This window comes from Myotis myotis, unplaced genomic scaffold (assembly GCF_014108235.1).
Source record: "Myotis myotis isolate mMyoMyo1 unplaced genomic scaffold, mMyoMyo1.p scaffold_m19_p_2, whole genome shotgun sequence".
NCBI classification, from domain to species: domain Eukaryota; kingdom Metazoa; phylum Chordata; class Mammalia; order Chiroptera; family Vespertilionidae; genus Myotis; species Myotis myotis.
The window spans coordinates 56,187,504-56,208,277 of NW_023416324.1; the positions used below are offsets into that span (position 1 = coordinate 56,187,504).

Sequence of the window (20,774 nt, forward strand, 5' to 3'; positions counted from 1 at the left end):
AGGTCCTGACCACTAGGTTGTCACAAAATGATTTCCAGTTATTCTAAATAGCATCCCAGTTTGGACAATAAACTATGCAATAACTGTAACTACAGTATACTGTTTTGAGGTTAAAAGTTTTTTTCAAAACTATCTTTCTACAGAGTTTCAGCTGTTACAGAACTACTTGAAATAAACTCGGTAAAAAAAAGTAAATTAATGAATCTTTTATAGCCTCAAAAATAACATGCTGCATGACTTTCTTTGAAGTCATTCTAACAGGGAAAATTATTTTTCTTTTCTTTTTTAAAAAAATATATCTTTATTATGACTGCCTAGCCAGAGCACATTTTTTTTAAAGCGAGCTCTGAATTTTTCTTTATAAAACCACCTTTAAAAAAAAAAAAAATTTTTTATTTTTTATTATTTCAGAGAGGAAGGGAAAGGAAGAGAGATAGAAACATCAATGAGAGAGAGTCATTGATCGGCTGCCTCCTGCACACCCCACACTGGGATTGAGCCTGCAACCTGGGCAAATGCCCTGACTGGGAGTCGAACCATGAACTCCTGGTTCTTAGTTTGATGCCCAACCACTGAACCACACTGGCTGGGCAGGAAAATGAATTCTCCTTCTTTAAACAAATCAGTTGTGTAAAAAAAAAAAATCCTTATCACCAGGTATATGTACTTTTATACAAGAAAAGATTACTGTAATTTTTTTCCTGTGGAAAATGACAAAGAAAACATCAAAATTTACAGAGAATCACAAGTAGACTATATCTTATGAAAAAATTCTATCACCTATTTCTTTCTATACTAGTGAAAGATGGGCAAGTTTAACTTTCATTTATGACAACTGGCTATGTTGTAAGCTGTTGTTTGTAAATGACCAAGAGCATAAGCACCTGGAAAAACAAACAAAAAACTTGTACAAACGGTCCCTGAAAAAGGCAAATTTTGGAAATAGACTTGGGACTTAGGCCCTCTTAGAGGTCAAATTCTGGTTCCACCACTCAGTTGTAGTTGTGACCTGTTTCTCAATCTGTACATGTAAAGTGCTAGTGAAGATAGTTCTTTTCATTCACAATAGTAAGTATGAATGTATTTGCTGAATACTTGATTAACAACTGTACCTCCCATTAGAGTATGATAACCAGAAGGGCAGGGTTCCTAGCTGTTATTCCCACAATCATACTGTAGGCATCTATCACTATATTTGGCACACAGTCCTCTATAGTTATTGAATGAAAATAGCCTTTTTAGGTGATTGTTTTTTTTCTTTTTCATACATGAAAACGCCATTTAAGTAACTTTCTCTGTCACTGTAGGTTACTTCTTATCTGATTATTTTGCACCAAAAATACAATAGTCTCCCCTCGTCTAGTCAACTGTGGTCAGAAATATTGTATAGAAAATCCCAGAAATAAGCAACTCACATTTTAAATTGCACAATTCTGAGAAGTGTGATGAAATCTGGATCCATCGTACTCCCTCCCTCTCAAGAGGTGAATCATCTCCCTATGTCCAATATATCCACACTGTATATGCTACTCATATGTTAGTCTCTTGGTAGCTGTTATGAGATCAACTGTTCCAGTATTTAAGTGCTTGTGTTCAAGAAACCCTTACTTATTCTATATAATAAAGATCTAATATACTAATTAGACCAGATGGCAGAACAATCTTCCAGAAAGACCAGTGGGCGGGGCCACGTGGCCACAAGGCCGCCAAGCTGCGAGGGTTGAGCCCCTTGCATGAATTTCGTGCATTGGGCCTCTAGTATTACCATAATTGCTTATTTCATAATGATCGTTAATCTCTTACTGTGCCTAATTTATACATTTACTATCTCTGGTTTTAGGCATCCACGGGGGGGGGGGGGGGGCTTGGAGTTTATCGTATCCCCTGAAGAAAAGGGGGGACACTATTATAATACCACACATACATATTTTTCTTTGGCACTCTAGAATTTAACCAATGCCATTTTGGCTACTAACATATATAACAAAAATGTGGGTAATATACAATGTCATATGTGCCAGGAGAAAAATTTTTAGTTTCAATTGGTAAATGATTGACAAATGGGTTTACAAATAAAAATGTTTCCTTATTATGTAACCAAAAATTTAAGAATTATTATTTGCAATGACCTTGAAACATCTGAACGTTTAGTGATTTTGGAATGCATTCTTGCTCAATTATTCTTTTAAGATTTTAAAAGTTAATCAGTGAAAGCCCAAAGAAACAAAAACATGAACAAACATGCTTTTATTGAAATCTTCAACCTTCTAGAGTAATATTTACTAAATGTTTCAATTTAATTAAATATATAAAAAAGGAAATGTAGAACATACCCATTTTCTTGTAGTACTCTTCCCAAGCCTTGGTATAATCAACCTGTCCAGCTGGAGCTGGATTCTGTTGATCACCTTGTTCAAGAAAAAAGAAAAAAAAAAAGATCAAAGTTTTCAAGAGACAATTTGGTCTTTTCCTTCACTTTCTTGAGTGGAAGAGTTGGGGGAAGGAAGGGTGCTGTGTGACAGTGGTATCCCTGTTGGTGTACACTAGGGTACAAAGTTGGTGGACAGAGAAGATAGTCTATGTCACGGGTCCTCAAACTTTTTAAACAGGGAGCCAGTTCGCTGTCCCTCAGACAGTTGGAGGGCCGGACTATAGTTTAAAAAAAAACTAGTCGGCAGCGGCAGCAAAAACACCCGGCGGGATAAATTTTTTCGGCGGGCCTCATGTGGCCTGCGGGCCGTAGTTTGAGGACCCTTGGCTATGTACTTGGAAGAGTAGCTACACTGAGCATGCAAGTAAATTCACTTGTCACATAAGAAAACACACCGAGGACACCAGGTCCCTCACCATTCATAAACATGAAAAGGCTAAAAAGAACCTTAAAGTACAAGAATGTAATTAATTGTAGGTGATATGAATGTACAGTCTAAAATATATATATATTTTACATACATTTAAACACATATACATGCTTATGTACGTATGTATGTATTTATCTAAATTACACAGTTCTGTACATTGAAAGGAGCTAGAAGCAATGACACCTCAGTAGCAATGAACACACTGAGTTTGGTTTCTAAATACCATCATCTACTAAAAGGAATCAGGGATCTTTGGAAAAATGGCTGATTCTAGGGCTGGAGCCCTGAGAGCACAAAATGAGCATCTTATTCTGCAAGAAAGTAAGAAAATGCTTAGAGAATGACAGGCATATCAAAAGGATACAGGAGTGATCTTGAAAGTACTCCTGACTAGTCAAACCTAGGACAATTCCATAATCAAAATAGTTGACAGTCTAAAATACAACCTTCTGAATAAAACAGGAACCCATACTGATATAAAGAAGTAAGCAGGAAGGGGGTGGGGGGGGGGCCTCTTTTTGACAATAAACTACCAACTATTAATGTAAAATTAATAATGGGAATAGAAATTACCATCATAATTGTAGCTAAATGAGGTAGGTGTTAATCAATGAAGGCGAAGGCCAATGAGATACAGATTAGTAGTCTAGTCTCACTGTAACTCTCTAGAAAATAGTAATTTTCAAAGAGAAAAATTGTAATTCTATGGTATAGAAACCTGGCAGACACCAATATAACCAAGTCACCATGTTTTGCCTCAAGCACAACAGTTCTATATGGCAGATAACCAAAGGTTGCCATTTCCAGGGAAGAAACAGGTCAACACACAAGAGCACATCATAATTTCTGAGGTATTCTTGCCATACCACAAACAGGACCTCATGAGCATGACGTCATCTTCATAACAAAAGACTGAGTATCATCCCACAAAGCAAAAGGCCTGTACTCTTTATAACATTAAAAAAAAAACACCAAACTGTTTTTTCCTGATTGATGAGACAGAATAGACCTGACAACTCATAAAAACATGTTACCAGATGGGATCCTGGATCACAAAACAATTGCTGGGACAAATGGTGAAATCTGAATTAAGGACTGTGTACTGGGACAGTAATAATGTATCAATGTTGATCAACTAATGTGGAGGGCTACATGATGGACATGGATTTTTGGATTAATACAAAAAGGAGTATTTTAAATGAGGCATCATTTCTACAGCTTGGCCATAAATGGTTCTGACAAAGACTAATGATAATGGACATGGACACCTGATAGAGAAGGTAATAAAAAGAAGGGGTGGGGGTGGGGGAGTGTTAATAAGGGATGAAACACTAATAACTAGGTTATTGGGTGTTCCTGTTCTCTAATATATCTTACAACTTTTATACAAGTTTGTGACTAAAAAAGTAACCTATTTTTAAAAAGTCTGCTTACCAAAGCTGTAAGAATTAGAAATTTTTGGGTATCACATGCACTTTATATATAATTCCAAACACAGGTTCGTTCTCTCTCTCTCTCTCTCTCTCTCACACACACACACACACACACACACGTATATATAAAAAAAATGTTTTATTACCATAGTTACCTTGTCCATTGGTTTGGGCTGTAGTTGGTGCACCAGTGGGAGCTGCAGGTGGTGGCTGTGCTTGCTGTTGGTAATAGTGAGCATAATACGCAGCCCAAGCTGCGGAATTTGGATCAGTTCCTGCCTTAGCTAGAATAAACACAAGTTCAACGTTTGCACCTGAAATCCATTATTCTCTCTCATATGTACACACACCCCCTGGCAAATATATAGAGCCCATAGACCCCAAAATTAACTAGAATTAAAAATAAGTAGAAACTTTCAAATTCTTCTATTAATTTCACTGTTACCCCTAGCTTTTATAGAAAAAAGAGGTTCAGAGATTAACTGGCATTCCTAGGTCTTAGAAAACGAGTTAGTGACAGGATTCGGATAGGAATAAAAGATCTTTTCTCTAAATCCAATGCTTTGTCTCAAACCATCCTGTTTTCTTTCTAAATCAGTTTTGCCAAGCCCAACAGTTCTTTCTATATGGCAGATAACTAAACGAAAGGATTTCTAGGGACTAAGCTGTACAAGCAAGAAACAATTATTACAGATCTATGAACTTTCTCCTGTCTCGTTTTCAATAAAAACACAACTTAATCTTAGAAAAGGAAACAGAGATTAGCCATATTTCATCTCATCATATTTCACAGTGATTATCCTAAAACATAAACTTGATGTCATAGTCCTACTTGAAATTCTTCATTTATTCCCTAGAGTCTTCAGGACTGTCTAAGACAGCAGTTCTCAACATGTGGGTCGCCAACCTGTGGGTCGCAACCCCTTTGGGGGTCGAACGACCCTTTCACAGGGATCACCTAAGACCATCGGAAAACACATATATAATTACATATTGTTTTTGTGATTAATCACTATGCTTTAATTATGTTTATTTTGTAACAATGAAAATACATCCTGCATATCAGATATTTACATTATGATTCATAACAGTAGCAAAATTAGTTATGCAGTAGCAACGAAAATAATTTTATTGGGGGTCACCACAACATGAGAAACTGTATTAAAGGGTCAAGGCATTAGGAAGGTTGAGAACCACTGGTCTAAGATCTTAGGTACAGCATATCATCCAAAATCTTTAATGATCTGGACCCCCTGACTTATCCTTTCGATTCCAGCCTCATCTTCCCTAAGTCAATATTTTTCTAACACTCATATTCTGACTACAATAAACGGCTTATACTTTCAGAAGTTATCATCTTATATCTGGGCCTTTGAGCATATTATCCTTCCTCTGCACTTGGCTCACCTTCAGTCATTCTTCATAAAAATCAACTGATACATGAACAGTTTGAGACTTCTTAGAAACAGGAATTCTCTATTGATTCTGTCCTTTATACTATCATATGGTATTACAGGTATATCTTTATTAGTTTACAGCCTCAAGAAGAATGTCATTGTCTTAGCTAGAGTTAGCATCTATAATGTAATCTGTTTATAGCCTTCATCCCAAATGGGCAGCAATTTTCAGCTGCTTAATAAAAGTGAATGAAGGTTGAGAAAAAAGGGAATTTTTAGAGGGATATAATTTTAAGGTGATATAATTCCAAGACATTACACCACCCTCCTAATCCTTCTCAAGTAAGAAATTGCTTTTCTACGTTGGATATTTATGTCTCAATAGTGTCATTAACCTGTATACTAATAAATACAAAATATTTTCACTTGATACCATGTCTGGATAGAGAAAGCGAGATAAAAGACTTTAGGATGTGATAATGGTACTCCTGAATGAACTTCATATAAGAAAAACAGTCTTAAAGTGCATTAAAGCAATAGTAAAGAAAATAAAAAAAGATGCCATCCAAGTCAAAAATAGAAAACCAGCCTGTTTACATACATGAGAACTTACTATCATTCATTCAACATAATATTCATTCTTTCATTCATTCATTCATTCATGTATCATCATTTTATGCATAAATATAGATTTAGAGGGGTTAAAAAATGTGCTTGTTATACCATAATTACTAAGTTGTAAGATTAGAATTTATCTACGGCCTGTTTCATTTTGAGGTCTAATCTTTTGACTCTATATAAATGCTTAACAGCCCATTAATTTTTTATTGAAACAGATTTTAGTTCAGAGAATACTGACTTTATTGTCAATACAATTTCATTTAAATCATTTATTTGGTTTTTATATACTTTTAAGTCTAATTTAAGCAATATCTAACTTTAGCTCATCTCTTCTGGCTAACTGGATTCTTTCTTTCCCCAAAGCAATACTAGAAACCACATTCATTAAACAATTGTTACTTCACTACTACTCCAAGTGGGAAAATGAGATTGTGATAGAGACCACTTCTCTATTCCCATCATTTTCTCAATCATGCTACCTACCCAAACAGTGCTCATAGGTGCTACTCTGCATATCTAAGTTACCCAATATAAATCTGCCCCTTAACTTAACCAACATGTTGAATCTCTTAAATGGTGATTCCTCTGCTTATCACACCATCCCAATTAGTTTACAAGAGGAAAGAAAATCCTTTCATTCTTAAAAGACTAACTTTAGACTATATAGTAAATCACATTTGACTTTTCTCTAAGTCCTTCTATCACATTATTGCTATCTCTTGAAATGCACTCTTCTGCTACAGAATATAAACTACTTTTTGCACACCCAGATACTAGCACACTCAAGTTGTTTAGTGGATGTTGTGGCTATTGGGTGACTGCCATGCTCTGTTATCATTTCCAAAGAATACACTTCCTTTGAAATTAAAGTATGTTATGGAACATGGGGGCCACATTTAAATACGAGTGTTTCACCTAATTTTTTAGGTTTTTAAAAATACAAATATTAACTAGTGTGGAAAGGAATCCATTAATTCAGTACCTTCCTTGAAACTACTCCAGTGAAAGAGGCCTAAAGGTAGGTAGTGGGTGAGAAAAAAGAATCATAAACAATTGTTAATTGGTTTCGATAAATGCCCTTTGACCATGGTGGGGATAAAATAACATAGAAGTGAACAGAATGTAATATATATAAAATCCAGATCTGAGCAGAGAAAATATTGGAAAAAAGTGTACTTTAGAGTTTTAACATGTAGATATTAAATACAGGCCTGATTTTTACTAACAGGTAAAGTTACAGTATCTAGAATACTAAAACAGACAACTTACATATCTTACTTGAGAACTTAGGAGTTTAATGCCCAAGTATTAAACACTCCATTTAGACTCGTAACATACTATATACATGTAATGGCACTAGTACCTAAAGCCCAAGACATTGCACTTCTTCCTATAGCTTTTGGATTTTAGCACTCTGCTGTGTAATTTCAAAAGTAGAGAAAACCAAATGCAGGTCGAAAAAGGTTCTATGATAGACCATATTCACACCAATCTTACACACTGTGGTAGAACCAGAACCTAACACTCCTGTTGAAAGAGTGAAATACGTGCAGAAAATGGCACACAATGTAGAAATAACACTAGAAAATATAAAAATAGGAGAGAAAAACAATACAAATTACACAAGAATGATAAGCATCTTTTACCTGGATCAGGAGGGGCCTGTTGCTGCCAGTGTGGATATGCATTTCCCCACCCCTGGGGAGCGTAAGGGGCTGGAGGACCACTGAAAAGATATAAAACAATGTAAGAATATGACTTACCAAAAGCTAGAATCTTTGGGGAAAAGCACAAACAAAACCCAGTACTTACTGAGGAGCAGGGCCAGGTGGTCCTGGATTATAAGGTGCAGGGTTGTATGGTCCCATTGGAGCTCCAGGCCCAGGAGGCCCAGGAGGCCCATGGGGCCCTGGGACACCATGGGGTCCATGGGGTACAGGTGGCCCTAAAGGATTTACTGGGCCCTGCAAAAAAGCAAAATGACTTACAAAAATCAGAAAAACACTAATGGCCGAACAACTCAAAGGTCAATTCCTGGGTCAGGGCACTCAATCCCTAGTAGAGGGAGTGCAGGAGGCAGCCAATCAATGTGACTCTCCCTCTCCCTTCCTGTCTCTAAACTCAATAAAAACATAAAAAAAAAAAAAAAAATACTTAGTTGATGTCTTTTTTTATTAATCCATCTTGTAAAGACCTCTAGATTTAACTGCCCTAAAACACCCTTTCATTTCAGTTAATACTTACCATGAGACATTTTGGACAAAATTGTTTTTAAACTACATTTGGTTGTCATTTTTCTCACTACAAAATAATGAAGCTAACCTTCGTGATTTAAAAAAAAATATTTTAAAATGATTTTGAGAGAGAGGAAGGGAGAGGGAAGAAATACCGATGTGAGAGTGGGACACTGATCAGCTGCCTCCTGCTGCTCCTTACTGGGGATCAAGCCCACAACCTAGGCATGGACCCTGACTGGGAATCGAACCAACCTTTCAATGCACAAGCCGACGCCCAACCAAAGGAGCCACACTGGCCAGGGCTAACCTTCATGATTTTTGAAGTTCCTTTTATTAGGATGTCTCTTTATGTCTCTAATTGCTGTCATCAACCCCCACTTCTAATATTCTATTATCTGTAACCCACCCTTTCGAAATAGTAAAAAAAAAAAAAAAAAAAAAATAATACTGAAAAAGTATCAACATTTAAAGAAATGTGTTTTTATTCAGAGGGAGAGAAACATCGATTGGCAGCTTCCTGCAGCCCCCTACTGGGGATGGAGCCCACAACCTGGGCATGTGCCCTGACTGGGAATGAAACCAGTGACCTTTTGGTGCATGGGATGACACCCAACCAACTGAGCCACACTGGCCAGGATTAAGTAGGAATATTTTCAGAGCAATGTGCCAGGCACTCTTTTAAATAATACACACGCACCACACACTCATACCTAAATCATTTTTAATCCCTAAACCCTATAAAGCAGGTAACAGACTAAGGCAAAATGACTATTAGGTTCCCCAAGATCACAGTCAGTAAATAATTCAGAGTGTTTATTTTGTTAAATTCTCAACTGAGAATATATTTTCCCACTGATTTTTAGAGAGAGTGGAAGAGACACAATTGATGTTACCCCAAGACCCTTCAGTGTGTAGACCAATGCTCTAACTGCTGAACAACACCAGCAAGAGCCAGAGTATTTTGAACTCAGTTTGTTTAGCTTCTCTAGGACATTCTATTCTGTTTGTACACCAATCCAGAAGGAATCCTGATCCATGCATAGTAAAATTCAAAACCAAGATGTGCTATTCATTTTTCTGCATTAATCTTTGCCATACTGATTCCACAATTATTTTCTTCATGTCTCTGTGCAATTACACTTATTGCCCATACAATGTTTGTGCATATATATATTTTTAAATATATTTTATTGATTTTTTACAGAGAGGAAGGGAGAGGGATAGAGAGTTAGAAACATCGATGAGAGAGAAACATTGATCAGCTGCCTCCTGCACAACCCCCTCCTGGGAATGTGCCCGCAACCAAGGTACATGCCCTTGACTGGAATCGAACCTGGGACCTTTCATTCAGGAGCCGACACTCTATCCACTGAGCCAAACCAGCCAGGGCTGTTTGTGTATATTTTTATAACATATTGTTTAAGTATTTCTTGTACATTTATTTTTTGACTTCCCAGACAGAAACAGTGTCAAACTTCTTTTGCACCCCATCCACGCATGGCAATCACCAAGGAGAAATTTTTCCAAGAAATTCTAATTATTATTAATAGTTTTAAGATGCTTGCTCACACCCTATATTAATTATTTATAGTAAAAGCAAACAGTAAAGCACTATTTACCTCATTTACAAGAAAGAACAATCAAAACTTTTCATACAGTATTGTACTACCACCAGCAAACTGTTCTAGCAGAAACACTTGCAAGTTTGGCCATGCATCAGAATCACCTGGACCATCTTTCTAAAAGTACATGTTGGGCTCTATTCCGAACATTTTGAATGAGAACTGCGTTATGTGTAGCTGTGGAAAGCACCCAAGTAGTCTACATTTGAAACTCCCCAGATTACTGCCTAAGAATTAGGATTTATAAATTTCTACTTTAAAGTGGGATGTATCTGATTCATCTTTGTGTCACCAGGGTTACATATAGTAAAAGCCCTTAATAAAAACTGAATTCCTGTTAACTATATCCTTTAAATATGTTTCACAATTCTCCACCAACCTGAACATATTTGCAAGAAATGCTATCCTCTTATCTACCCACACCCAAATATAAGGTTCTGAACACCTTTTACTGTATTTTATTAGGTTACTTTCATTCCTGGAAAAGCTTTTCTGTTTATGTTATCTATTATGTGATGAGCCCTATAATTTTAGACTAGAACCTATGCTATAAATTGAAGTTTAAAGCATACTCACACCAATCTTTTCTTCTATGAGTTGCCGAGCATAGTCTATTTGCTGTGGAGTCCCACGAATTGTAAATAACTTCATATTAGGATCTGCATTAGGTGGGGGATTTCTCTGAAGTTCTATTCTTGCACCAGACTGTTGACTTATGCTTTTTATGGTTTCACCTCCTAAAATCAAAACACAATAATTACTCTAAGAATTCAAAGGATACAAGAAAAGGTATTTAAAATAAAATGGAAGTAACAAACGAACTAACAAATACAAGCTCATAGATACAAACAGAATGATGATTACCAGTGGGGAAGGGGGAAGGGCAAATTAGGTAAAGGGGGTCAAATAAATGGCAATGGAAAGAAACTAGACTTTGGGTGTAAAGTATAAAATAGGGTATACAGATATAGATGTACAAAAGAAATTTATATAATGTCATTAATCAATATTACTTCAATAAACTTAAAGTCACAATTAAATGGGTCATTAAGCTTTGACTAGTAGTCCATCTGCCAAAATTCTATTAAGATTTTCCATTTATTCCTATACTTTAAATCCAACTGTATAAAGCATTTCATGCTTCTCTTAAAATACATTTGAGTTTTAAGACATAATGTAGTACATCTGTACCTAATCTTAAAATAGATAACTTATCAAAATCAAAATATTTGGTTCAATTAAACTGCTTTTACAAGCAATATAAAGTAACATTAAAAAAATTAAAAAATTTAAACACATGTGTATCAGGAAATAGCAAAGTAAACAAAAACACCCAGACCACTTTGGGGTCAAAAGTAGTTTCTTACACTAATAATTAAGCTGTTGGTCTCTTCTAGAAGTCCATGTGAATCAAAGCCTACTCTTTTTATTTAAGTATATATAAGGCCCTTCTCATTTATGTTTTAGTTATTACACATCAACATAACACTTTTCTACTAAAATACAGCTCAGGAAAAATCACCACCACTTGTTTAGAACAACAGATATATCATCAGAAAAAATAAGTAATAGGTTAAAAATTTAACCCTACATTAAAATAGTAAGAGTTTAAAATACTTTGCCTTTTCCTATTATTAATCCAGTTTTCCCAGTTGGTACAATGAAATTAAATTCTTGAAGTCCACCAGGTGGTCCCATGTTCCAGTTGCCCTGACCTCTACCTCTCCCTCGACCACCAGGTCCAGGTCCACCAGGATTACCAGCCTAAAGAGAAAGACAAGAAACGAAGTCAGCTAAAAATACACTCTTCTTCCCATAATCAATTACATGTCTATTTTCCTCAATTCTCATTTCCCTAAATTAGAAATTTAGAAAAGCTGGGAAATAACTTGGTCCAAGTAATCAGCCAGTAATAACCACCATTTATTCATTTTATACTGGAATGAGTAAGGTAGCTGCCTTCCTGCTCCAAGATGTCTGCCTTAAAGCAACTTCAAACTTTTTAGTTATTAAACAGATTCTGATATAAAATAAAGGGGGGGGGACGGGACTGTCAGATTTGATGACGGAAAATTTTAAAGTTTTCAACCAAGCTTAAGTTTTTATTGATTTGAGAGAGGAAGAGAAACAACCACTGATGCGAGAAACATCGATCAGTTGCTTCCTGTATGGGCCCCAACCAGGGATCAAACCTGCAACTTAGGTGTGTGCCCTGACCAGAAATTGAACCTGCAACCCTTTTGGTGTACAGTATGACCCTCTAACCAACTGAGACACCTGGCTGGAGCCAAAGAAAAATTTTCTGAATGAAAATAAGACAAAGAAAATATTAGTATTCTATCAACCTGAACACTTCTAAGAAGGTCTGTAATAATTTCTGCAGCATGTTGACATCGGTCTGGAGGTCCTGTTATTTGTGCTATCCTGTCAGGTGTTGTTCCATCATCTTCAAAACAAAACAAAACAAAATAGAATGAATTAATTTATCATTAAATGTGTCAGTGTCAAAAGTAATTGCTACCAACACTCAGAAAATTAAATGTACGTACTCACCTGGCTTAAACTGAATTCGAACACCAGCATCATTTTGTATTTTTTTAATCATCTCTCCATTTCTTCCTATTACAATGCCAACAGCGAATCTTGGAATGGGGACCTTATGCAGAGGAGACGAAGTATTAAAAAAACCATTTACTGAAAATCAAGCTGCCTCAAATCATAAAAGTATATATAACACTCTCTATATCAAGTAGGGTGATAAGAGACAAAAAATACTACTATATTCTAAGGTGGAAACTGGGAGAAAAAAAGAGGATAGAATGTTAGAGAAGGCTATGTAATACAAAACAGGAAAAACACTATTTTACTTATAGATTAGCATAAAACTATTTCTGAATATTTTTACTTACATCTATCCCTTCATTTCCTCCAATTCTTGACCCATACTCATTTCGAACTTCTCTGAAACCACCTTGATCACGAATTAACTCTAACACCATTTCCTTGGCTTGCTGAAGTAGAAAAAAATTACCCAATTTAGAAAGCATGTCTTAAAACATTGTAATTTATTCATACATGTTTTGCTCATTCTGCACCCACCCCAACCCCTTCTTTGTAAAATATAAACTTGTTTACTTGAACTTTGTATGGATCTCCGGTAATCCTAAGAGGTTTGTCAGCACCAGTGTTCTGAGGTCCATCTTGAATCATAACCATTTTAACTCCAGCCCGTTCCTGTTCATCATAAAAAAAACCGTATGTATTAATAAAAGGGAATGGAAGGAAATTGGCTTCAAAACAGATGAATAGTAATCATTTTACAAATAATAATACCTGAAGTTGTTTAATAGTCTCTCCCCCCTTTCCAATAACTAATCCAGCTTTGCTAGCTGGAATCATTATTTCTTGAACTGCATTTCCTGGTCCATCACCATGATGGAAGCCAGGGGCTGGTCTTCCTTTTTCAACTATCTGGTCCAGTAATCGTTTTGCTGACCTGTTAATAAATTAACAGTCAAATAAGTTGTAATATACCCCAAAGCTTATCCAAGAGAAATATAAAATATAACCAGTTACTTCTTCCAATTACAGTTTAGATGGCTTAAAGCTAAATTTTAATAATTTCAATTAAAAGAAAATGCCATTAGGGCCAAAGATTAGAACAATTCAATCAAATTTCTAGGTATACAATTTTCAAATATTTTTGAGATTCCAAAATTTCTAAATAGCACTCAAATTCCAAAGTTAATCACAATATTAAATTGATTCTTATGAGCACTAAATAAAATGTTTTTTTTTTTTTAAAAATATATTTTTGTTGAATTCAAAGAGGAAGGGAGAGAGGTAGAAACTTCAATCACAAGAGAGAATCAATGATCGGCTACCTCGTGCACAGCCTCTATAGGGTAGCAAAGCCTGCAACCCAGGCACGTGCCCTGACCAGGAATAGAACAGTGACCTCTTGGTCCATAGGTTGATGTTCAACCACTGAGTCACACCTGGCCAGGCAATATTTATATTTTTAAACCATCACTTTGGCCACTCAGGTGTTTAAATGTATTCATTCAATAAATACTTAAGAAATGTCAGTTATATACCAGATTTCATTCTAGCTAATGGGTTACAGCACTGAACAAAACAGACAAGAGTTTCTTCTGGCATCGCTCAGTGGTTGAGCATCATCCTATAAACCAGGATGTCACTGTTCGATTCCTGGTCAGGGCACATGCCCGGGTTGTGGGCTTGATCCCCAATAGGTGCTGTGCACGAGGCAGCCGATCAATCACTGATCCGATCTCACCACTGAAGTTTTTCTCTCCCCCTTCCTTCCTCTCTATAATAAATAAAAACGTATTAAAATAATAACATGTTAAATAAATTACATGTCATTTGGGAAGGGCTATGAAGAAAATCAAAGCAAAATAAGGATAGAATGTGTATGTGTGTGAAGGGATGCTATTTTATGGAAAGTAGATATGGGAGACCTTACTGATAGACATTTGAGCCAAGGCCTGAAGGAAGAGGCGGAGGGAATGTGAAAATAGGGAAGAAATAGAAAGTACAAAGGACTCAAATGAGAAGCATGCTTGGTGTGCTGAAAAAATACAGGAGGCTACATGAGGCTAGAACAGAGTGAGTTGGGAGAATGGTAAAAAAATAAAGTGAGAAAAACAGCAGGTAAGCAGGCCATGGTAGACACTGATTTTTACTCTAATTGAGTTAAGCATTATGGGATTTTGAGCAAAGTATTATGAATTGACTCATAATCTTGAAGAATCACTATGGTTATACTGTTATAAGAATAGATCATTGTTGAACAGGGCTAAAATAATGGACACACGTAATATAGGCAAATCACATCACAGATAAGATGGTAGTATATAAGGTGGCAAGAAGAAGCTGGATCTCAAATAAATTATGAATAAAAAATGACCAAGACTTGCTTATGATAAATGAGGAGTAAGAGAGAGATAAAATATTACAACAGAGTTGCCATACATGTACGAGATAAAAGAGTATAAATAAATAAAAGCTGGGAATGGGCTGTAAAACGATTTTGTTTCCTAATAATCTCATGTTTGAGATGTCTAATAGACATTCAAGTGGAGGCACTGAGCAGATGGATATGAGCCTGGAATTTAGAAAAAGAGACCAAGGATGGAGATAAAAATTTAGGACATAAAATCTATGGTACATAAAGCTATATATTAAAAGAAGTTTAATAAAGTAAATTAAGTTATCCAAAGAGTATGTGTAGATATATTGTAAGGGGACTGAATTTTGTGGCCCTTTCATGTTGAGCCCAGGAAGATAAGGCTGACAACTAAGATAAACTGAGAAAGAGAAGAGAAGTAGGTATCTAAGCAAGTGGTCCACTGTGTCAAACGGTGCTGACAGGTTGAATGAGGAAGTGGCCAGTTATGATCTCGAATAGACCAATTTTAACGGGACAGTGAGAATCAATGCTTGACTGGTGTAAGGTCATGACAACATGAAAACAGGCAGATGATATACCAAAGTAGAGCTACCTCTTTATTTAAGGAGTTTTGTTGTAAAACGGAGCAGAGAAATATAAATGTGGGGTTCAGGGATGGTTTTGGTTAATGTGAGATTTTCAAGCATATCTGTATGCTACTATAAATTATCTAGAAAAGAAGGGGAAATTTACAGTGCAGGAGGAAGTCGGTTCAATTGTAAAGGCAATGCCCTTCAGTAGGAAGAAGGGGGCTGGCCTTAGACATATGATTTTCATACTTACTGGACAGACTCAGGTGTTCCAGTTAACATACAAGACCTTTCTGGAAGGCCACCACTGTCTACAATATAAAACAAAAAAGTTTAAGGCTAAGAAAAGGTTAACACATACCATAATTTTCAATAGAAGCTTAAAAATATGTTAGCTTTCTATTTAGTATGAAAATAGCACCAAAATAACGTTACCAGGAGCAATCTGTATTTTGCATCCAGATTCCTGCTGTATACGTGAGATTTGTTCACCTCCTCTGCCAATAACTAGAAAAGAAAAAAGAAAATTATTAGCTGAAAGATTGCCAAGTATGTTTTGATTATTTTCAAAACTTTAAAAACCAGTTTACTTACTAAATCCAACCATCCCATCTGGAACTTTGTATTCTTCAGTCATTACAGACCTGCTAAAAAAAGCAAAACCAGAAGCTAACATCTTCCTTCAAAGAAAGGTAATTTACTTACAAATAAAAGGTACTCTATCGATGAAAATGGAGGTCTAATGGTCAAACCAGGGTTCCAGGAACATGTTTGTTTATAGTCAAAATATGGCTTGAGTAGTTAAAGTTAGAACTTAAGGTAACACACATCAAGTGAGGAGGGTATGGTGAATGGAACAGTCTGAAGGCATGCAAAGAAGCTGGAGTAGAGTTGAGGGACTGTCATCTTAATTTTTTTTAAATAGTATTTTAATTCATTTTACTTTCTCTAAAATGTGTCTAATTACACCCATCCTTCCAAACTACAAATGTATGTCACTCAAAAAGAAAAATGATCATTCTGTATCACCTTATTAAGTTGAAGGAAATGAAACACACACACACACACACACACACACACACACACACACGGCAGACACATATTCACTGTACACTAACTTGGTTGTGTTTTTACATACAGTTCAACTAAAACTTGCAAATCATTTGAAAAGCATTTGACTATACCTTTGCTGCTGATGCATCGGTGGTAACTGCGTCCCAAAAGCTACCATAAAAATGGAAAAGTTTAAATTTAAGTTCACATATATTTTAATACTTTTATCACGCAATTCCAAAATCTTTCCCTGATGCACAGATAATACCTTGAAGAGAGTAAAATTTTATGCAGAATACTTAAATCAACACTGACAGTAAGCAAATAAAAAAAGTCAGTAAAAGGGCAGACATTACTAGCAATGAAATAGAAAAAAAACACCTGTCCTTTTTCAAGTGGTGCATGTATAGATTAAGAAATAGAGCAATAAAACAAAATAAAAAGTAGAAATAGAGCAAGAAAAGAGACTTAATATGTACCTGGCCAAAACTGAAAGATCATAAAGATAGGATGCACATATTTACAAAGAAATTCATTATAACATAATATTCCTGGCCTCCAACTAACTTCAAAGATACCCAAAAGATAGGAACAAAACCCTAATTAAAATCCAGTTACTTTATTTTTTAACCCAACTTTAAATTAATACTTACAGTCATTTTGAGGAGCAACTTTCTTAGCATCTGGTTGATCTGCAAAATTAAATGTCTTTTAATTTTTTTGCCAATAAGTACAAATATATGAATCAGTTCCCCTGCCCAAGCAAGAATATCAATATAAACATTTGTTGAAATAGCTGAGGGTATTGTGTAATTTGAACCAAAAGTGCCAAAACGTAGCCCCAACTGTTCACGTTTAAAAGATGCACAGACATTTTTTAAAAATTCTTTTTGATTGTATCAGATCACTGACCTTAATGTATGTTAAGCACTTTAGAATGTTATAAGACAAAGTATTTAGGTCCGTTACTAGCAAAATATCACATGCTAAAGGCTAATGATGCTTCCCACTGTAGGAACTGAAGACTGGAAGAAAAGAAGACCTATCAAAATGTGAAAAGTTGACATATCAAAAGTTGAGTGTATCAGACAGTGACCACAAAGCTATGCAAAATAAATTTTAAAATGACATTACAAGGCAATCTCGATCTAAACTGTTCTATTGTTCTTCACCAAACATATCAAGGCATAAACTTCAGCAGAAACTCAAAGCAACTACATGACTACCTTCATCTACATCCTTTACAGATGAATACAATGCATACCTTAGAATAAACAACTGATAAAGTACTATTCTCCTCCCCCCTTCAAAGTTAATTAAACATCAGAATGTTGTACAGCAAAAATTCAGACACATAATCCAAGAAATACTGTGTCCATATCAGAATCCACTGGTTTATTTCACGTTTACATACTAAACACAGGTAATAAATAAAAATTCCTGCCTTTAAAAGGAGAGGGCATTCCCTCCCAGTGTGTTGTACTGCTCGGACTTGTCCAAGAGCCATCTACACATAAAATAAAAAGAATACATTACATACAACATCTGAAGCATCATTAGCTCATTTTTTGTTTTGTATATTAAAACCTCACTGTAAATGAGAAAATCACTTAATAAAACCAAGTACTCCTGGTCAAAAGCTACAAATACATTCTATAGGCTCATTCAGAATCCTCCTCTTAAAAAAATAAAAAGGCAAAAAGAAATTGTATCAAAATTTCATACATCAAATCTAAAACAAAAATATGTGCTGACTTCTAAGTTCAGAAACTTCAGTAATTTTTTTTTTTTTTTTAATACAAGGCACTGTAAATCTACTGCTTTAAGCCACATTGAGTTAAACCTGAAACACAAAACAAGGTACTAAAATAAATAAAAATGTAACAATAAAATGGTATAATCTGCAACACACTAGAATAGCAAACTTTGGCAACTTCAACCTTTAACGTGAAATCTGAAATAGCAGAACAATGAAAATATAGCATATAAAGATTTAATTCATGTATGATGAGAAAAACCTGTGAAATGTCCCCTAAACATTTTATTTTTCAACCCCCCATCCCCCAGAATATTAACAAGTCGTCTGTGCAAACTGTCAATCTGGCACAATTTTAAAAGAAAAATGATGTTTTCTAATAAGACAAAACTGACTAAAATTTTACCTACCTTGTCTAGGTTTCTTTTCCCCCCTTTCCTTTTGAGGGCAATATAAGCCTTACAATTTTAGGAACCTTATGATAAAAGTAATGTTTCAATACAATAATAACATTTGAAAAATTGTAAAAATTACTTTAACTAAACTGTGTAAAACAAAAATACTTATGGCTATAACTTACCTCCATCTTCCAAAGGTCTTTTTTGTCCCCCATAACCATAGTCATTTGAATTCAGTGATGTACCAGCATCACCTCCAATTTTTGCTGCAATCTTAAAAAACAAAAACATACTATCATTAAGAAGAGCACCGTAACTACTACATGCTATTTAGTACACAATTTCCTCATATACTTCCTAATACCTATATATGTCAAATAACTCACATAAAAACTAATTTGACAAAAAGACAAATTATAGTACATTACTATCATTAATAACTCTAGAGTTAACAAATAATCACCTGAAATTAAGCTTTTCATATAAGAACAAACAAAGAAGTAATCAATTAGGAACCTTAAGACTGACCAATTAGCTTTGAAGAAAATCTGCATCCTAATTCTATCTTTGCCATGGCTCTCTCCCATGACTCCACAGAAGATGTGTGTGGGCACAGAGAATGTGAATACCTGTGGTACTCTAAGGCTGTGCTGTCTAATAGGGCAGACATTAGCCAATGTGGTTACTGAGTACTTAAAATAGTCCAAATTGGAGATATACTTTGAAGTGTAAAATATACAGATATTAAAGACTTGAAATTAACTAAAGAATGTAAAGCATCTCAAAATGTTTATATTGAACACATATTAGATTAGTAATATTTTACACGTTGGATTAAATAAAATGTGTGTGACTTGCATTATACTTCTACTAGAGGCCCGGTGCACAAAAATTTGTGCACTGGGGGGAGGGGGGGTTCCTCAGCCCGGCCTGTGCCCTCTTGCAGTCTGTGACCCCTCGGGAGATAACGACCTGCTGGCTTAGGCCTGCTCCCGGGTGGCAGAGGGCAGGCCTAATCCCTAGGTGCAGCCCCTGGTAGGGCTCAGAGCAGGGCCGATTGGGGAATTGGGGCGCCGCCCCCTGTCATGCACAGAGCAGGGCAGATCGGGAGGTTGCGATGCCACCCTCAGTCACACTCAGGGTAGGGCCGATTGGGGGGTTGGGGCACCGCCCCGTCATACTAGAGGCAGGGTTGATGGGGAGGTTGCGGCACCACCCCCTGTCACGCACACAGCAGGGCCAATCAGGGGGTTGGGGCGCTGCCCCCTGTCATGCACAGAGCAGGGCCCATCAGGGGGTTGGGGAGCTCCCCCCTGTCACGCACAGAGCAGGGCCGATCAGGGGGTTGGGGCGCTGCCCCCTGTCACGCACAGAGCAGGGCCCATCAGGGGGTTGGGGCGCTGCCCCCTGTCACGCACAGAGCAGGGCCCATCAGGGGGTTGGGGAGCTCCCCCGTCACGCACAGAGCAGGGCGGATCAGGGGGTTAGGGCGCCGCCCTCTATCACCCACAGAGCAGGGCCGATCAGGGGGTTGGGGAGCCGCCACTCTCACACTCAGGGCAGGGCCGATGGGGAGGTTATGGCTCTACCCTGTCACACACAGAGCAGGGCCTGTGGGGTGGGGGGGTTGGTGCGCCGCACCCTGTCACACACAGAGCCGCAGGGCAATCAGGGGGTTTGGGAGCTCCCCCCTATCAGGCACAGAGCAGGGCCGATCAGGGGGTTGGGGCGCCTTCCCGCCCCCTGTCACACACAGAGCCACAGGGCGATCAGGGGGTTTGGGCGCTGCCCCCTGTCATGCTGATCCCGGTGCCGGGAGACCTCGCGGCTCCGCTGATCCGGGTGCTGGGAGGCATATTACCCTTTTACTATATAGAATAGAGGACTGGTG

General features: G+C 36.8%; 1 protein-coding gene across 21 annotated transcripts in view; it reads right to left on the bottom strand.

The window, feature by feature from the left end:
• The window catches only part of FUBP1 (far upstream element binding protein 1), a 39,125-nt gene that overhangs the window by 9,109 nt on the left and 9,242 nt on the right, over positions 1-20,774 (bottom strand). For 7 of the 21 annotated variants that reach the window (XR_004974068.1, XR_004974069.1, XM_036349886.1 and 4 more), the window contains exons 2-19: positions 19,066-19,156; positions 18,174-18,236; positions 17,383-17,421; positions 16,861-16,900; positions 16,271-16,323; positions 16,112-16,183; positions 15,930-15,987; positions 13,505-13,667; positions 13,307-13,405; positions 13,081-13,182; positions 12,725-12,827; positions 12,517-12,617; positions 11,794-11,935; positions 10,748-10,908; positions 8,125-8,276; positions 7,959-8,038; positions 4,441-4,578; positions 2,334-2,408 (exon numbers count right to left, since the gene is read on the bottom strand). Coding sequence is in view for 19 of the 21 variants with exons in the window: in XM_036349886.1 (XP_036205779.1) it covers positions 2,334-2,408; positions 4,441-4,578; positions 7,959-8,038; positions 8,125-8,276; positions 10,748-10,908; positions 11,794-11,935; positions 12,517-12,617; positions 12,725-12,827; positions 13,081-13,182; positions 13,307-13,405; positions 13,505-13,667; positions 15,930-15,987; positions 16,112-16,183; positions 16,271-16,323; positions 16,861-16,900; positions 17,383-17,421; positions 18,174-18,236; positions 19,066-19,156 (1,732 nt within the window). In the remaining 2 variants the exon portion in view is untranslated. The other 14 variants (XM_036349884.1, XM_036349888.1, XM_036349887.1 and 11 more) reach the window with 9 other exon arrangements.